This window comes from Prunus persica, chromosome G7 (assembly GCF_000346465.2).
Source record: "Prunus persica cultivar Lovell chromosome G7, Prunus_persica_NCBIv2, whole genome shotgun sequence".
NCBI classification, from domain to species: Eukaryota; Viridiplantae; Streptophyta; class Magnoliopsida; order Rosales; family Rosaceae; genus Prunus; species Prunus persica.
The window spans coordinates 3,534,485-3,553,064 of record NC_034015.1 but is presented as its reverse complement, the minus strand read 5'-3'; the positions used below and the strand labels follow the sequence as shown (position 1 = coordinate 3,553,064).

Below are 18,580 nucleotides of genomic sequence, written 5' to 3'. Positions count from 1 at the left end.
GAAATCACATAACCTTGGCCATTCCAAACCCAGAAACAAGCCTTACCATGCTTCAACAGCATTCAAGTATCCAAATCCTTAAACACAGATTAACAAGCCATACCCAAGCCATGCCGTAGAAATCCAAAGAGTCGCCGGAAAAGCCGCTGGAAGAAAAAGAACATGAAGCAAGCTCATCCTCCAAAAAAACCATTGCCGTAAACACACAAAACCCAAGCCTTCCTCCATCATGCTTCTCTTCTTTCATAAACCACTCCAAGCTATGAACATTATCCAGAAACCATCTCAAGCCATCCCAAAACCAATCACAATAGAGCAAGCCATAGTGTCACCTCTGGAAAACACTCAAGCTTAACCCAAAAACCATCATATTCTTCTCCCAGCAACCAGAAACCATTCCCAACCCTAAAATATCCTTTATCCAGCATCCCATTTCAACTCAAGCAAACGCTCTCTCGCTAAACTCATGGAGACTTAGCTCCAACACCACAAGCCTCTCATGCCAAGCTTATATGATACGTGTATAACATCAAAACATCAGCTATCGTATGCCTCACAGCAGCCAGGAACTTCTTCTTTTTCAACATCTTCTCCAACACTATTCACTACCTGTAACACATATTTCACTTCAAGAAAGGCACTTCCAATATAGCAAAATCAAGCAAAATCAGTCCAGTACCTGTTATACATCAAAACCTGCAAGGACCTAGCCATTGAAGATGACCAGAATATTCCCTAAGAATCATCATTCTTTCGGGATATTTTGGGGCCTAGTCCTTGAACCTAGGTGAAGGGGCAACGTCACTCTCTCTTTATGGGGGCCCAAGTCCACTTAGAGCTGCTGTAACAAAAAGGCCGCCACATAAATGGCGACTCTGCTGGGGACTGGGCCATTAGTCTTGCAGTGGCTCTTGAAAAATCATAAGCTTTAGAATTAGTATTCATGCAATTGCACTACAACAAAATTTAAAGCCTTCTCAGACAAAACACCTTGTGAAAGGCCCATAGGGGCTTAGGCAAATTCAATATTCATACCACTGACAAGCTGTGCAACCAACCGCACATTCAAATGACTTGGGGGCTTCCTACCAAGCAAAATCAGAGAAAGGAAGAAAGTCATGCCAAGCAAATCTAACAAACAAAAAGAAGCAAAAATGCAAATCCAAATGACTTAGGGGCTTCCTGCCAAGTGAAAAAAAAGGGGGTCAAGCACAAGCATTTCAAAGTTTCTAATGCTAAACCAAGCTTTACCTCGATTTCAAGAGATGTGTGATTCAACATTATTCACATCTTCCAACAAGTCCAAGCTATATACATTCACCCAACACCATTTCTGCCACTTTTAGTATCTTAAACATTTTTCAAGCACTTGCCTTATTTCAAACCTTTTCAAACATCCTGCATATGTGCTCCTTAACCTTTAAGACTCAGTCCATCCTTGTAACAATTCAACAAACTCATTGCATCTCTAAAATAAATAAATAAATAAATTTTAATAAATTTAAAATAATAAAAAAACTCAGAGCAATCTCGACAACTAGCTCATTCTCTGTCTCACCCAAAAGTCTCCCTGTCAAGCAATTCAAATCCTCAATAAGCCTTCACATTGCAAGTCAAGGTGAAAGCAACCAAAAAAAAAAAAACTCATCTTCATGCTATTAAGTTCCTAGCAAATCAGTAAAGAGATGGCATTTCTCACGGAGTCTCTCAATCAAGCCTGACAAAGGAACAAGAGAATATATTAGACAAAAATCATGCCATGCCATGCCAAGCAAACAAGTAAATTCATAAATCAACCCTTTACCAGACAATACAAAATTTCCTTTTTGCTTACGTCAAGTGTAGGAAGATTTAGTGGCAAGCAGTTATCCTTTTCTTGACAAACCAAGTAATACTAACCCAACAAGCCATCTACAGGAGAACAATTACCAAGAATCATGTTTCAACTCCAAAATTGAATCTCCACCATCTGCCAACACAATAGCTATTGTCCAAAACTTACCCAAAGCCTTCACTGTTTTCGGAAATACTTGCGCACCTCGAAATATTTCATAGCCTGGGAATACGTGATGCAATGGAAGGAGCTCATCAGTGGATCTAAGTATTCTCACGTCACTGTCAAAAAAGGAATTGAAGTTATACTCCCACGATGTATCTACATTCTCGGGGGAATGCCTTGTAATCTCACAGACATTATCTATGTTAGAAGCATTAGTATCTGTCTCAAAAGGTATCGGAAGGATAGTCGTAGTATCAGGATAGGCTCGCTGGTCAGTGGGTTGAGGGGTATTTTGACCTGATTGAGAAAGTTGGCAAAAAATACATCTCCTTACATTGGAGCTTCCTAGATAATGATGCTGAGAAGAACCTAGCAGAACAAGGTGAAAGGTCGCATATGGAGGTGATGGCTCCCGAGATCGACCCTGTTGTTCAGGGTGGCTACCCAGTTGTTCAAGGTGCCGACCCGATTGAGCCAGTGGCTGAGGTAGTTTAGGAAGAGGTTGGGGTGGTCGTAGTACCTGATAGGGTACAAGCTAGAGATGTTTGAATTTGTGTTGTACCCCATTTGCCCTGTAGTTATTGTAACAAATTAGGAACAATGTGCCAGCCCTTGGTCGGGCTCGGTGTAATTTTGTGACGTGTTGACTGTGGCTTTTTTTTAGTTTGGAGTAATGTTTGGGGTAATTATGTTTTGAATAATATAATATTGGATGTTGATAGTTTATATATTTTGATTTCTTTTAGTTAAGGATGGATATTTTATTTGTATTATTTTCACAAGTATTGAGTTTATGTTTGGTATGTGAGGATTGCGAAAGCAGAGCAAACCAAAGGTTTTGCAAGAAATGAATGACAAAACATAAGATTCCATTAATCACATAATAAGTAGGGTACAAGGATTTCGAACCGAGCACAACACTGAGTCAGGTAGTTCGCAACCATGTGTAGTGCTCAAAAAGAAAACATAGTAGATGGTAAACAAAATAGTAATATGATCGGGTGGAGTCTCCTATTGTGCCTAAGGATAGTACTTCCTTAGGTGCTCAGCTTTCCATGGATATGGCAATTGTTTGCCATTTAATTACGTGAGCTGATACATTCCGGGTTAGGCGACATCGAGGACTTGGTATGGTCCCTCCCAGTTGGCCTCTACGGTACCAACAGTTCTATCCTTGGTTCTAAGTAGTACTTTGTGGAGAGTTAAGTCCCCTGGTTAGAAGTTACGCTCGTGGATATGCTGGTTGTAATACCGAATTGTTTCATGGCTAATACGTGGCGAGATGGTGAGTAGCGCAGAGTCTATGCTCTTCCAATAGGACCATGCTAAGAGAGAACTGCTCCACATTCACCTTGGGTGTATAGCGGTTGACCCGATGTGTGGGGACACCGACCTCAATGAGAATGACTGCTTCGACCCTAAAGGCCAAAGAATATGGGGTTTCCTCTGTTGAAGTGCGCTCGGTGCAGCGGTAGACCCACAAGACCTCTGGTAGTAGTTTCGACCAAGCCCCTTTCTTGGCCTCCAACTTTTTCTTGAGTGTACGCTTGAGGAGTTTGTTAACAACTTCCACTTGGCCGTTTGCTTGAGGGTGAGCTGCGGAAGAGAAACAGAGTTTAATTTTCAGATTGGAGCAAAAGTCTGAAGGACCAAGTAACAAGACGACACCTGACATGGATGTGAAAGCATTAAATGCCCTTTCTCAGCCACTGTGCTGGTATTAGGTGTGTGAAGTGACTTGGTCTAATAGGGATCTGGTTGGGTCGGTATACTAGTGCTTCTGCCTTTCTGTTCTCATGACGTCATAGTGGACCTAAGGCGATCAGCCTGGTAAGGTCGGTGTATAAGCAGCCCACCTTGGCCACGTGGCGTCCTCTAATAAGCTTGGCTCTAAGACCTATTAACAGTAACTTAGGTGGTCAATCTAGTCGGGTCGATACACTAGCACCCCAACCTTGCCCAAGTGGCATCTTTTGATAGGCTCGGCTATTTGACCTATTAACAGACCTGATTTGTTAACGACTGCAAGTATAGGGACAAAATTGGAAAAATTGAAATCACAGTGACTAAAATTGATTTCAAGCCAAACCCAAGTGACCAAAATTGTAATTAACCCTTTTTATTTTGTTGTCCTTTTCCTCTATAGTGTAGTTTTTGTTGGGGTTAAATTAGGTTTCAAAACATATATGTGATATTATGTAGAGAGGGTACTTCAATTGAGGAGTCCCTCATATACTTTTATTTGTGGGACATCATGTAAGGGTCCAAAGATATTGTACTTTTAGTGATTCAAACCGCCAATTTTTTAGGTCTTCTTTACACACACAAAAACAAAAACAAAAAAACTCCAAATTGGAAAAAAATTTAATTGTTGGAATAAATGGAAGTGATTTATCGGTGTGTTTTTTTTTTTTTTAAAAACACTATCTATTTATTTCATCATTACCTAAATGTTCTAAATTTTCATTTTGTTTAATCTTTTTCAAGGATGATATATGAATGGAGTCTTGCAAGATAAATGGTTCGGATCATTGAAATTAGTATAGGGAATGAGTCCTACAAGGTGTCCTTGAAAAAAACTTAGGGTAATTTTCACTTTACTATGGTAAAGTTTATCGATTTTTAGAGTTCGATACATTAAATTTTTTTATCTAAGCCGCATTCATAAAGTTGATTTTCTTACCACTTCCATACCTACCGTCAGTCTTTCCATTAACAAGTCCCTATTTCACTCCTCTCTCTATTGAAACTCCATGTTCTCCATCCTTCAGTCAGAATCTCTCTCTCCCTATTTGATTTGGGCTTACCCTCTGGATGTAGCTACCAACCCTTAACATGATTTCTTGCGTACCTCTAAAAAGATGTGTAGACTTTTAGGTTGGGTGCATGCACCACCTCCTTGTTTCTATTTACTTCTCCATTGGTTTGGGGTGGTGTTTTTCCTTGGTTGTTGTGTTCATTTTGGTGCATCGACGAGTTCGGTTCTAGCAAATTTGTGGGTGTTGTTTTTGTTCCTGTGTTTTTGTGTGGTGGCAGGCTCTCCCTTCAACCTTCGCGTGTTGTCCAAGTCTTCATGGCAGGACAACTCTATTAACTTTGTCCTTGGGTTTGCTAACAACCAAGTTTTTGTTGTGGGCTTTAGTTGACCTTATATCTAGAATGGGCTTTATGTCTAATGTGGCCTTCTGATGGCTTTGTTTGGGCTTTTTTTTCCTTTTTTAAGGTGCATTTATTAGGCTCATCTTGCTTGAATGGAGGAACTCGACCATGTATTTCTTTGGACATTCTTACTCGAGTTTGATTCATGTAAGAGACAATTTTTAGACAACTCAATATAATACTTCCTTCTCCCTTTACCTAATAAGTGACCCAAAAAAAAAAAAGGATGCGTTATGCCTAGATCTCTCCAACCCGAGTATTTTGAGCTTACTTTATGTAACTGCCCTATTGTAATCTTTCCTTAGTAATGATTTTTCCTTCGAAAAAAACCCCTGCTAATAAGAAAAACTTAACACTAAAATTAAAAAAAAAGTAGAACCAAAAAAAAAAAAAAAAAAAAAAGTGAACACGCGTATGTAATATGAACAAGAATATTGTAATGCACGACGAGAAAGAAAAAATAGTTGTAACGAGTAATACCCGAAAAAAAAAAAAAAAAAGGTTGTGACAGCACGTTGGTTAGACTGGTGTACTGGCAGTGGCTGAGCAACATTGATGCAAAAAAGAGAGCAAAAGAAATACTGATTAATTTTGCTTGTCTTTTTGTTGCCAAAGTTGATTAATTTTGTTATCAATACAATAGTTGACGTATAAATTATCAAAAAATAATAATTTTGAAAATAAATAATTGTTTGAAAAAAAAAAAAGAAAAACGTTGGTTGGGCGCGGAAAAGCCGCGAGAAATTGGAACATCCGCCCGGATGTCATCGTTGGCAGCGTGTTAGAGAGGGAGAGAGGGAGAGAGAGTTAGAGAGAGAAAGACACAGACAGACAGAGAGAAAATCTTGTTTCTCTGTTGCCTTAGTATAATCCGTCTCAAGAAAAAGTGGTGGGCAGAGGCAGCTGGTTTTGATCCCAAACCCAAAAGCCTCTCTCCATCTCCCTCTCTCTCTCTCTCTCTCTCTCTCTCTCTCTCTCTCTCTCTTCAGTGCTCAATTGCTCATTTACAGGTACATCATGTAAAACTCAAAAACCCCATTTATTTGCTTTGAATTGGTTTTCTTAAGGTGTTGTGGGTTTTGTAGTGGAGGAAGGAAGTCGAATTGTGATGAACAGAGGGTTTGGGAGTTGAGAATAGAAGAGTTTGGGCATCTGGGTTCATATTATCCATTGATGGTATGGCACAGAATAAACCCAAGAGGCTATACCAAGTCTGGAAAGGAAGCAATGTGAGTTTCTCACTCTCTCTCTCTCTCTCTCTCTCTCTCTCTCTCAATTGGGTTTACTGTTCTTGACTTGCAACTGTTTTTTAATCAGCACGAATTGTATTGGTTTATCTGCGTGCATTGCTTTTGTTACTGAGAGAAGAGGATGATATTATGAATTTGACTAATCTCTCTGTATATCATCTTCTTTCCTCTCTCTTGTGTGTGTTTTTGTCTTTAAATTTATGGTGAGGCAGTTGTTTTTAAGATGCACTCTAGCTAGACTGGCTTTACTTAATTACCCCCTCCCCTCTTGCGGCACAAGAAGGCCTTACTTATTTCCTGATTATATTTATGACTAGAAACAAAAGATATATCTTTCTGGGTCGCAGTCCAGGTTAAATACTAGATTTCAAATTCTTGCCAATAAGGTCATATATTTGTTTCTTTCATTCATCTGTTCCTTAGTGTGGTTACTTGTTATTTTGAGTGAATTTTATGCGTTTCAACCAAGATTTTGCAGACAAGGTACGCATGTACTGAACAGATAAAGCAAAATAATTATGTATTATTTCACGTGGTAGTGTGGAAGAAAGATTGTAGTGTAAAGCAAGATTCATGTAGTAGCCCTCAAAAATCTAGTAAGCAGAAAAATGGCGTGTGTAGTTGATTTATCTCCTATCTGCGAAGGAATAGAAAGACTAATTTTGAATATAAAAACAAATGAATAATCAGTATTTATCATGTCATGCATATTTTCTTCCTTTCTCTTATATCTGCAGATATATGAATGCATGTATTAATTCAAGTCGTACAATATTAAATTTATTGATCATTTCTTGGTATGGCACGTTTGATCATTACTTGGAAGCCTGGTGCATTTGATTTATGCATGCACTTTACTTTATTGGTAGTTCACCTTTCACCAAGCATATTGTTCATGTGACTGATTTTGGAGATGAAATTTCAAAATAAATTTCGATTCTCATTTAAAAGTAAAATTTATCATCATAGTTTGTCAGGGTTCTTTGATGGACATGGATATCATTAAATTTCCTTCGCTGATCAGCACTAAGTTTATGTTTCCCCTTTCTCTGTAATTGTATTGGCTATATCTTTCATTAATGAAAGCTTTATGGACTATTCTTTTAGCTGAAGATAGGCCAGGAGTTGACATACATGTATACTTATTGAATATTGTTAAACGTCCAAATCCAGTTTGAATATTGTTAAAACCCAAATCCTGTTTGGTGTACTTTTACTGATGGGGCATTTGATTGATTTTTTCAGAACTTTCTCTGTGGTGGGAGATTAATTTTTGGTCCTGATGTGGCATCTCTTCTTCTGTCCACACTTCTTGTTGCCGGCCCAGCAGTTGCCTTTTGTATAAAGGTTTATCTTAAAATCAAACATGGGAAGAATACAGATTATCCTGTATTAATTGTTGGCTCAGTCCTTGCTGTTTTGGTAAGTCTTCTTTTTTATTTTTTTCTATTTCTTTTTCCTTTTCTTTCTATACACAGTTGTTTGTAGTCAGAGGCCTATTCTGTATGTGGCTATTCGCATAACCTCTATTTCACCATTTCTTATGAGATACCTAAGAGTTAACAGTTAAGATCTCAGTAGTCTACCAACTTAGTTTTGGTTAAGTTATTATTGAAACTCAAAACTTGAATCCTTGCCTTGGAATTAATAGCAGCATCCATAGGATAACTCCCGTCTTAAAAGTAGAGGAAAACATCTATTAGGCCATGAGGATCATTAAAACGAATAAATACTATATGGCTATTTACATAAGCCTCTATTTCACCAGAAATGCCATTACTTGTGGCTGTCCTGGAAAACCTGGGTCTTGGGAAGGAAATATGAATGTGGATTTTGCTTTAAGTGGCAATCAAAAAAATTACACCTGCCCACTGATGATGGCTTAGTACTTTTACCATTGTTCTTTCTGTCTCCAGATTTAATGCTACGTAATAAGCCATTCTGAGTCAATATAAACTTCTCTACTATAATTGAAAGGTACATCACACATAATGGGGCAGCCATTCCCCGTGGATTAGATCCAAAACCTTTTCGAAGGAAGATAACGCTAAAGCTGTTACGATGGACATGGTTATAAGCTCAAAGCTTTTGAATGTGAGGCAACTTTCAGATGGACAATGATGCATTACATCAGCAAGATTTGGCCTTTGATAATGTACTAATGTTTAAATGACAAACTGAAGGAGTATAAGTGATGTAGAATACGGGTGAATTGAGTATTTAGGTAGTTTAGCAGAAGCCAAAACAATGGAAAACAGAAAATAGAACAAAAGGGATAGGTCTGGAATCACTCCAGGGGTTTGGCTTCACACCAATTATCTCCAATCTCTGGAAAATAAACTTTTCTTTATATCTCAACAACTCAACTCCATAATGAATTACATAGACGGGGTATTTATAATAATCTAACGCTAGAGTGAAAATGAAAATTAAACTTATTCTAGGAAAGAAATCCTAATCCAAATAAAATAGGAAACTTGGAAATCCTACTGAAATCTGGAAAACTTGAGAACCTAGGAACTAACAAATAAATTAGGAAATTAATTAATAATTCCCTCTTCCATCTCTTTTGTTTGTAAACCCTAATGGGTTTGACAAAGATGTCCTCATCAATTCTCCCTGGCTGAGAAGAACTCGACTCCGGCAAGTTAGAATTGTAATAACATTCCTGGAATCAGCATGCAAACATATAGACTCATCCTCTGTCTCCCTCCCGAATCTGATAAAATCAATGAGTTGTAGGAATGCCGACTGATCAGTTACACTTTCCCGCCTTTGCTGAATGGTGATTCAATCAATGGGCAACTTACTAGTGTCATCATAGGATGAAAAATATCACCAGATACAACCTTAATGTCGACAACACTAGCAAGAAGTTCAGGCTTACACACTTCTTCCTTAAACTCACCTTGACCAGCAGCTTCTACTTGAATCCCCATGGTATTGTCTTGAAAAGCCTCTATAACTATAAGGAGGTTCAGTTCCTTAGGTCTTTGTACAAGCCAATAGATGGAGTGCGTCACGCTTGACTTACCTCGAAGAGCTTTTCAGCAAGACCTTTTCACCAAATTTCTCCTTGTTTCCAATCATCAATGGATTGACGTTCTTGAGACTCCTTCTTTGAACAAATATTGATCACGTCAAACTTTTCCACATAACGGTGCTTGGATGCTTCTAGTTTTGCAAGATGATGATCCATGAGTCTGAATCGTTCTTCGGAATCTGCCACTTGCTTTGTTAGAGTTTCTGGCATATGAACAATCCGTTCATAGACCATTGCTGGCATGTTTGTCTTACCAACCATAGTTGGAGTCATACACTCGACATACAATGTGCAGAAAAACAGATTTGAAAACAAATTTGATGTAGGATACGGGTGAATTGAGTATTTAGGTAGTTTAGCGGAAGCGAAAACAATGGAAAACAGAAAATAGAACAAAAGGGATAGGTCTGGAATCACTCCAGGGGTTTGGCTTCACACCAAGTAGTCTCCAATCTCTGGAAAATAAACTTTTCTTTATATCTCAGCAACTCAACTCCATAATGAATTACATAGACGGGGTATTTATAATAATCTAACCCTAGAGGGAAAAGGAAAATTAAACTTATTCTAGGAAAGAAATCCTAATCCAAATAAAATAAGAAACTTAAAAATCCTACTGAAATCTGGAAAAACTAAAAATCCTAATGAAATCTAGAAAACTTAGAGAACCTAGGAACTAACAAATAAATTAGGAAACTAATTAATAATTCCCTCTTCCATCTCTTTCGTTTGTAAACCCTAATGGGTTTGACAAAGATGTCCTCATCAATAAGGGTGTCTAGAACTCAAATGTTAAGAGACCTCCGTTTCTCCAATCAGCCTTTGGAATGAGTCTGTTCTTTCTGCAATATGGATTCTTTTTTATTTCATGTACCAGATCACGTTTTTCTTTGTACATATCAAAGGGATGTTAACTTGTCAAAATGTTCTGTATGCGACTTCTGTTTCCCTTTTCTTGTGGTTGTGGATCTAAGCCATCGGACACTTGGATTGCATCCCAATGGCAGCCTTATCACTCTTGAAGACTAAGATGATGACTATATGATTTCAATCACTTGATAAATTAAAGATGATTGAACATTCTTTTCTTACAATTGTTGATTGCTCTGGTATTTAAATAGAAATCTGACCTTTAGCTCATTTCTGTGCAGGATTTAACATTTCTGTTCTTGACTTCTGGTAGGGATCCTGGAATAGTCCCTAGAAATTCAAGGCCTCCTGAATCAGATGAAGCATTTGATCTAGCAACCCCATCAATGGAGTGGGTTAATGAAAGAACTCCTCATTTGAAACTACCACGAACCAAAGATGTCATTGTAAATGGTCACACAGTAAAAGTGAAGTACTGTGATACTTGTTTGCTTTATCGCCCTCCTCGTGTATCTCACTGTTCTATCTGCAACAATTGTGTTCAGAGATTCGATCATCATTGTCCATGGGTTGGCCAATGCATTGGAATTGTAAGTTATTAGTGTAAAAGAGTATCTTCTATGTTTATGCCACCTGTGATGAGAAATTGGAATAGGGTACAACCAATTGAACTGATAATTTTACGTGGGTTTCCTTCCTGGACATTGTTAACTCTTTTGAACATGGTGGCTGACTGTAGTGATATTTATCAAAGACCAAAGGTATTGTCGGTCAAGAATTGCAGTAGGAACAAACTAAAAATTTATATAACTGCTGGAATGTTATACCTGTGTAGTTGGAGCTGTCTAAGTATATCTTCAGTCTTATTATTAGCACTTAATCCAATATATCTTGGGATCCTTGCAAAGTTTTACTTTGACAGCACAAAATCGTTTGAAACTTTGACACAGATTTATTTATTAGATACTAAAATTCTTGAAGTTACTTTTTCGGTAGCATGTTTAAACTTTTTCACACTAGTTTGAAAGGAGGGAGTCTACATTGATATTCCTGATTTATTTCCATGTAATCTCACCAGCTATACAGTACTACCCCATTTCTCTTGACATCCTTATGGGCTCTGTAACTAAGTCATCTAAAGTTTAGCTGGAAACTGCACACACGTGAACCGCAAGTAGTTTTGTTGTCAGACAACTATAATTGAATCAACTTGTTTTGAATATCAAGTTTATGGTTTTAATTTATTTGGTGTCCAAATCTTTGCATAATTGTTCATTGTGCGGTCTACTCATAAACTAACTGTCCTCTTATATGCTTGGTTGCAGCGTAACTATAGGTTCTTCTTCATGTTCATATCAACCTCAACCATACTGTGCATATATGTTTTTGTCTTCTCTTGGATAAATATAGTTCAAGAAGGCGGTGTTCCAAAAGCTGTGTCGAAAGATATCCTCTCAGATTTCCTTTTAGTGTACTGCTTCATCGCTATCTGGTTTGTTGGTGGCCTTACAATCTTCCATTCCTACTTGATATGCACAAACCAGGTGACCTTGCTCAGTGATATACTGAAACTAAATATGCAAATAATATAATCTGATTGGTTTTCTCTCCCTCTAAGAATCTTATCTATGGAGATCTTAGCTGATGGCATTTGGGCCAAATGGCTTCGCCTCCCAAAAAAACGAATGGGTGAAGCTGCAGTGTTGTAGTTAATCTAGTACGATATGCATTTAGCTTAATTTTCTAGCCTATATCTTTTGTACTAGCACATTGACATATTCTTGCATTTGGTTTAAATGATAAAATAATTTAATAGTTTTTTTAATCAAGAAGGGAGGGGATTCGAACTCGGGGCCTCCTCCGTTGGGAAGAGGAATACAACTTGACCAAGAGCTAGTTAGTAAATCATTCTCTTGTTTAGAATATAAAAGTATATAATGCATAAACCTAATTAAAACATACATCAAGGAAATATTATCGTTATTAGTTATGCGTGGCTAAGAATATTGAGAGATTGTGGTTTTATTACTAAGAAGAATATTTTATATATATCTTTGAGAATTACTTGATCTGATCAAGTGATAATAATTTTCTTTCAGATAACGTATTGATTAAGGAAATGGAGAAAGTTTGCTTATAGTATTGATTAAAGTATTAAAGACTTGGTTAAAATGCTTTCCTGATGGGCTATTAAAGATGGGCTTTCTCTTCAGAACAAGAATCATATGTTCCAATCAGAAGTAGGCTTTATTTATGGAGATTATAACAATAGAAGAAACAAATAACAGGAACGCGAAAGAGGGAGCTAGAGCGTGAAAAAAAGGAAGAGATACTTAATCCTTAAAATAATATTATTGTAATAAATAACTGACATAGTTTAAATAAGTAGGGCATTATAGTCTAATACAAAGTTTCAACATTGTGTTTTTGTCAGTATTCTTGAATGTAACATCTACTACACACACAGAGACGATATGTACATTCTGATCTAACATTATTTCTCTGATTCTTGTTCTGTTACAGACAACATATGAAAACTTCCGGTACCGATATGATAAGAAGGAGAACCCATATAACAAAGGAGTGATGTGGAACATCAAAGAAGTTTTTTTCTCTAAGATCCCTCCTTCAATGAATAGATTCCGATCATTCATTGAAATGGATGAACAGATGATCGCAGGATCTGTGACTCCAAATCTTGATGAAGGTATTATGGGCTCAAAGGAGAAAATTGATATTGAAATGGGAACTGGCATTGCGGAGGACAATGGTTTTCCAATTCCCAACCTTTTGCTGAATTTTGACTATGATGATTTGGAGGATGATTTGAAGAATGCAGGGGAACAACGAGGACCTGCTTTTGACACTTTCTTTCCCATTCAGACAGAAGCAAAAGAATCTGTGAAATACTCAATGGATGGAGATAAAATTACAGAATCTGTGCAAAGTGTTACTACAAGGGATGGAGTGAGAGATTCTGTGGGAAGCTCACCTCCGAGAGATGAATTGAGAGCATCTGTACAGAGCACCATTTCCTTGGATGGAGCAAATGAGGAAGCTGATTGTGGAAATAACGATCCTAAAACCAAGCATGAAGGTTTCTTAACTTTATTTTATTTCCATATTTTCATTTGAGTCTTTTTTTTTTTGGTCTGTTTTTTAAATGTAGGATTCTTATACTTTCAGACCTCAAACTTTAGTTCCTTATATTAGTAAGTCACTTAAGTGGGTTATGTCAGCTTCAAAAATGATTATTTTGAGTTTTTGACTTGCATCTTCAGTTAACTGGTTCTTCTATAACATAACAAAAAAATATGCAGCGAAAATAGAGATTCTTTGAGCTTTCTAATCATATGCTCCATCTTTTCTGAACATAAAGAACAAGCAAAAAGAAAGAGAGAAAACATGATTATCTAATGGAAGAGTAATGCAATGTGGACAAATACTAAACTATATCTTTATTAGTTTGCTTGCTTGGTTTAATCAACTGGCATAGGAAACAACCTGTCTTAACTGTTTTACACTCATCACCCTTGATAATTTAAAATTTGTTCTTGTTGATGCTAGTTTTATGTGCGGTGTGATATGAAATACTCTTCTAAATGCCACAGAAAACATATTGGAAAAGATTTCCTTTGATACTCCTCAACATCCCTCAGCTTTGTGTACATGTCGTGTTTAGTATAATTTTTGGTGTTACTCGTCCTGTTTCTGAATTATCATTCTTATTCTGCATTCTACTTGACCTTCGTCCCTTAATGACAGGTTTGGCTACAACAGATCTCTTCTAGGGCTTTTGCATCTCGTGAAGCATCTTTCTTTTCGGTTTCCAAAGGATCTTTTGTTTCAGTAGTTATGGTAGTCAGAAACTAGGTAAGCAGGTACGTCTTTCTTAATACAGTTACAGTAGTTGGTCACTTTGATGCTGGAAAGCAAAGGAGAGTTCATACAGTTACATTGTCCCATGATAAAATTCTGACTCATGATTGTTGTAAAATGTCTTCCTGTGTTTACAATAATGCAGAAATCTGCAAGGAATGGTGTTCATAGTGGTTTAATGTTCAGTAGTGTTTATTTTATTTTGCCTTTTTGATGACTTACAGACTGCTGGTTTTTCCATAGTTTTAAGAAATCTGGATTGACTTTCTCCAAGTTTCATTGGATAATATTCTTTCTGGTTTGCTATATGATATTTAATATTGTATATATAACCTATGCTACATCCGCGAATGGGTCTATAGCTTAGTGGTAAGAGCATTTGCGTGCAGATTAGGGATCTCAGGTTTGAACCCTAATGGTACATCTCGCCTCCCTCTTCCAAACTTTGACAAAAGGAAAAAATTTAAATAAATAAAAAGAACATCTGCTATGACCATGTGTTTCGACTTATCTCATATGCACTTAGGCTTTTTGTTTTTCTGTTTTGTTTTTGGATGGGGTGCTGAGACTTGCTAAGTTAAATGTAAACTTTTCATTTGGGGTTTGATTTGTTTAACAATACCGCTATGAGAGCTGCATGGAAGCAAAGATTAGATTAATTTCATTTTCAAGACAATTATATAGAACTTACCAGATGGTTGACACAATGTGTGTGAAAACATGATGGATGTTAGGAAGATAAATTACTGGGAAATAATATTAGATGAGAGATATTAATTGAAATTACAATTTTATCCCTTAGTTTAAGATATATGATCTCAATCGTTTAAAGTATTAGGGCTGAAATTGACATTTGCTCTATAATGGTTGACAAAGCGTCCTGTTAATGATAGGTGGTCCAAAAGTACGAGTTTGTTCAATTCTCACGCTCAAAAAACAATGAGAATTACATGGTAATCTCATTCCCATATTTGCTTTATGTAGTAACAATATGAATCAAATTTGTTCAATTCTCCACTGAACAATGAGAAATACACAGTAATCTCATTCCCTTATTACAAAGGAACAAAAAAAATAGAAATACAAAAAGTTTTAGAAGAAAAAATGTATATGTAACTTATGTACTTCCAAGAATCTTTTTACTCAACATGGGAATGAAATCTCATACTTATTACGTCTAAGCCATGAATTAAACGGGTCGGAGTATTTTTTTATAGACAATTATTTTCATAAAAAATAAATCACCGTGGATTAATGGAAGTTATGTTTAGGGTTTAGGGTTAGAAATTTGAAGCATATGACCAAGAATATTGCCAAAGGGAAACCATTTTTACATTAAAAAATTAAACGTTATGAAGCAAAGGGTAAGTGTTGATAACTTGACAACATCTTCGCAGTTTTGTAGGCATACAAATTATGCGCTAACATCATATGGGATGAGAGGGAAAGTCTTACAAAAAAATCAGTACACCAGTTGGGTTTCAAACTCAGCAAAATCAACAGATCCAGACTCAATGGGTGGCATAAGGTATGCAGCCAGAAGCTCAGAGGCCAATGCAGCAACCATAGGTATCCTCTTTAAGTTCTTCACCAAGGGAATGTCGTCGCTCTCCCCAACAGCAATCAGCTTCTGGTTAATCTCCACCATGCGGTCCAGTTTCCTTTTGAATTCTGGGTTCTCAACATCAAGCACAGCTGGGAAAATTCTGGCTGTGGTGCGATTTGTCTGCGTAAACAGAAAATACACTACTGAACCTTGGCACAAAAGTTGTCATGTCCAACTAGCTAGGGGAGTAAAGGCAGTCTTATGATCTTCCAGAAAGAAGACTAGATGTTAGCATGCTTCTAACAAGAGATTGGATGTTTAACAAACGATAAACATCACCTCTTACCTCCATATTGGTTGCCAAGAGTAATGAAAAAGAGTGTAAAATTTGATATTGCAACTACTCAGGTATACAAGGAAATTCTGATTTTTCTCTTTCTACCTCATCATTTTGGCAACCAAGAAGGGAATTAAGAGGATTTACCATTCTTGAAAATAAGTTTGAAAATTATAGCTGTGAGAAAGAAGGATGCTTCTGGTATATTAGAAACATTAATATCTTGAACTACAATAAAAAAATTTCTCTCAAGGTTTGGTAATCTTGAACTATGGAACCACAGGCTCACCTCAATGATAACATGCATATCAAATTCTTTTGTGTTGAGCCCAATGCCTTCATAGAAAGCTGTGCGTTGGCAATCATTTAGGTACATTGTCACATATACCTGCACCATAAATTTGTCAAGTATGAAGGAACAGAAGTTGAAGGATAGCTGAGCAACCTTATGTAACTTGATGCTAAACCATTTCAGTTGTTTGGGTAGGCAAAGAGGGGGGAAATAAATGCAACTTCCCATAAAATATTTTGTTCTGAACACATATCGGTTTTGGTTGCAAACAAGAAAGTGTATTCTTACATGTGCAGCTGTGACATTACATGGCTAAAGAAATAATTGTTATCTTGAGAGCAAGAAGTTACCGATAAGCAGAAGAATCGAGACCACAACTTTGCCTTCCAGTCATTAAGGAATTGGGGTTGTGCCTTCATCAGTGCAGAAAAGAAGTCACCATGCCTGTTCTCATCCTGACACCAGTTCTCAAAATACTTGAAAATGGGATAGCACTGGTACTCAGGGTTCTCCTTGAGATGCCTGTATATGGTAATGTATCTCCAGTATCCAATCTTCTCAGATAAATAAGTGGCATAGAAGATGAACTTTGGCTTGAAAAATGTGTATTTCCTGGCCTTTGTCAGAAACCCCAAGTCCAATGCCAAATTAAAATCAGACAAGCCCTTGTTCAAAAACCTGCAGCAGTAGTGCAAAACTATGGTCATTCATTCTAATAAATATTGATTAAAGAGTAACAAAATCAAAATGCTTGCATACCCAGCATGCCTGGCTTCATCCCTGGACATGAGAGAGAATATCTCAGCCACCACTGGATTGGTTTTCTGCAACATAAATCCTCTTAAAATTTAACTACCACAAACAAAAAAAGAATAACCCAACTTGCAAATTAACCAAAAACCCCATCTGACTCTGCAAATTGAGATGATAATTGAATCAGAATTTCACCTTGAGCCTTCTTCCAAGCTCTTTGTAAAGAAGGAAGCCAGAGAACTCAGCAGTGCAAGACCTCTCCAAGAACTCCACAAAAATCTGTCTGAGGGGGCCTTGGAGCTTATCAGCAGCCTCCTTGAACTCCTTGTTCCTCACAAAGTGGGTCTGGTTGTAGTCAGTCTTGAACTCCTGAAGCAGAGCCTCAAACTCAGCCTGGTTGAGGTTCTTGTTGATCTCAGTGTTGAAAAGGGTCTCCATCTCATCAAAGTCAGTGGTGTAGAACCTTGGTGCCAAAAGGGTCTCCTTGATGGCTTTCTTTGGGGACTTTTTGGCTGTGGGCTGTGCAGTTGCAGACATTCTTATTGTGCTGCTCAACTTGTTATATGAGCAAGCTCTGCTGCTTCCGAATTTTGGGCTCACATTGTTGAAATTGGTGATGGGTTTTACAAGAGCCATCTCTGCTGCCATTTTTGGAGCAAACTTGGGCTTTACAAGAGCCATCTCTGCTGCCATTTTTGGAGCAAAGTTTGAAGTTCTAGCAGAATGTTGGCAATGGAAGTGAGCTCTCTCTCTCTCTGTCTCTGTATACTAAGATTTTAGAGACACCACAAAGGAGTGGACGGATAAGATGCGTGGGAATTACAATTGGTTCACACCGGATATAATCTCATCCAACGAAATCTATGAGTTTAAATGGACATGTGACACGTGGCATCTGATATTCACCCATGTCTTGTTTACGTGATTGGTTGTAATAATGCCACATGGGATAGGACTGTGTGGTTCCGTTCCACTGGAAAACGACTCTCCTTTGGGAGATTTCTTTATTCCATGTTCAGTTAAATCAGTTCTTTTGTTTGTGTTTGACTTAAATTGACTGACTTATGGATCGCTCAAAGCAACTTTACATCCAATCGGAGATGTAAATTCAATTTTATGTATTAATTTGTTTTTGTGTTAATTTTTTTAAAATAATTTTGTGTGTATTAGGTTTTTTTTTTTTACCAAACAAATCGATGTAAAAATTTTTAAATTCCGATAAGATATGATTTCATCCAATATAAACCGTTGGCAGATATGGGCTTAGTCAAGTTAGCTAAAATTAATGTGCTCCTACTGCACCCGAGTTCGAATGTCCCTCCACGTAGTTCAGATTAGTTTAAAGTAGATTATCAATTGTATATAAAAAATAAAAATAAATTCACTTAATGGCCTAACATCAAAGGCCCACTCAACATCCAATGGTCTCACCAGTGGCGGATCCAGAATTTT

General features: G+C 37.2%; 2 protein-coding genes across 2 annotated transcripts; one reads left to right on the top strand and one right to left on the bottom strand.

Annotated features, from left to right (window-relative positions):
• LOC18769432 (probable protein S-acyltransferase 4) lies at positions 5,720–14,487 on the top strand. Its single transcript, XM_007202955.2, has 7 exons — positions 5,720–6,168; positions 6,244–6,387; positions 7,654–7,830; positions 10,603–10,911; positions 11,647–11,865; positions 12,845–13,418; positions 14,087–14,487. The coding sequence occupies exons 2-7, from the start codon at positions 6,337–6,339 to the stop codon at positions 14,110–14,112; spliced, it is 1,356 nt and encodes a 451-aa protein (XP_007203017.2). The 5' UTR covers positions 5,720–6,168; positions 6,244–6,336; the 3' UTR covers positions 14,113–14,487.
• LOC18770050 (magnesium-protoporphyrin IX monomethyl ester [oxidative] cyclase, chloroplastic) lies at positions 15,511–17,967 on the bottom strand. The gene is made up of 5 exons (XM_020567989.1): positions 17,324–17,967; positions 17,135–17,199; positions 16,726–17,053; positions 16,373–16,471; positions 15,511–15,926 (listed from the first exon to the last, which is right to left on the bottom strand). The coding sequence occupies exons 1-5, from the start codon at positions 17,819–17,821 to the stop codon at positions 15,663–15,665; spliced, it is 1,254 nt and encodes a 417-aa protein (XP_020423578.1). The 5' UTR covers positions 17,822–17,967; the 3' UTR covers positions 15,511–15,662.

What these genes read in the sequence shown, in the direction of transcription:
- LOC18769432 (XM_007202955.2), top strand. Translation starts at nt 6,337, where the DNA reads ATGGCACAGAATAAACCCAAGAGGCTATACCAAGTCTGGAAAGGAAGC. An exon ending in ACTTGATATGCACAAACCAG is followed by an intron (nt 11,866 to 12,844) that starts GTGACCTTGCTC and finishes GTTCTGTTACAG; the next exon opens with ACAACATATGAAAACTTCCG. An exon ending in TCCTAAAACCAAGCATGAAG is followed by an intron (nt 13,419 to 14,086) that starts GTTTCTTAACTT and finishes CCTTAATGACAG; the next exon opens with GTTTGGCTACAACAGATCTC.
- LOC18770050 (XM_020567989.1), bottom strand. Translation starts at nt 17,821, where the DNA reads ATGGCAGCAGAGATGGCTCTTGTAAAGCCCAAGTTTGCTCCAAAAATG. An exon ending in AGCTTGGAAGAAGGCTCAAG is followed by an intron (nt 17,200 to 17,323) that starts GTGAAATTCTGA and finishes TTTATGTTGCAG; the next exon opens with AAAACCAATCCAGTGGTGGC. An exon ending in ATATGCATGTTATCATTGAG is followed by an intron (nt 15,927 to 16,372) that starts GTGAGCCTGTGG and finishes CTGTTTACGCAG; the next exon opens with ACAAATCGCACCACAGCCAG.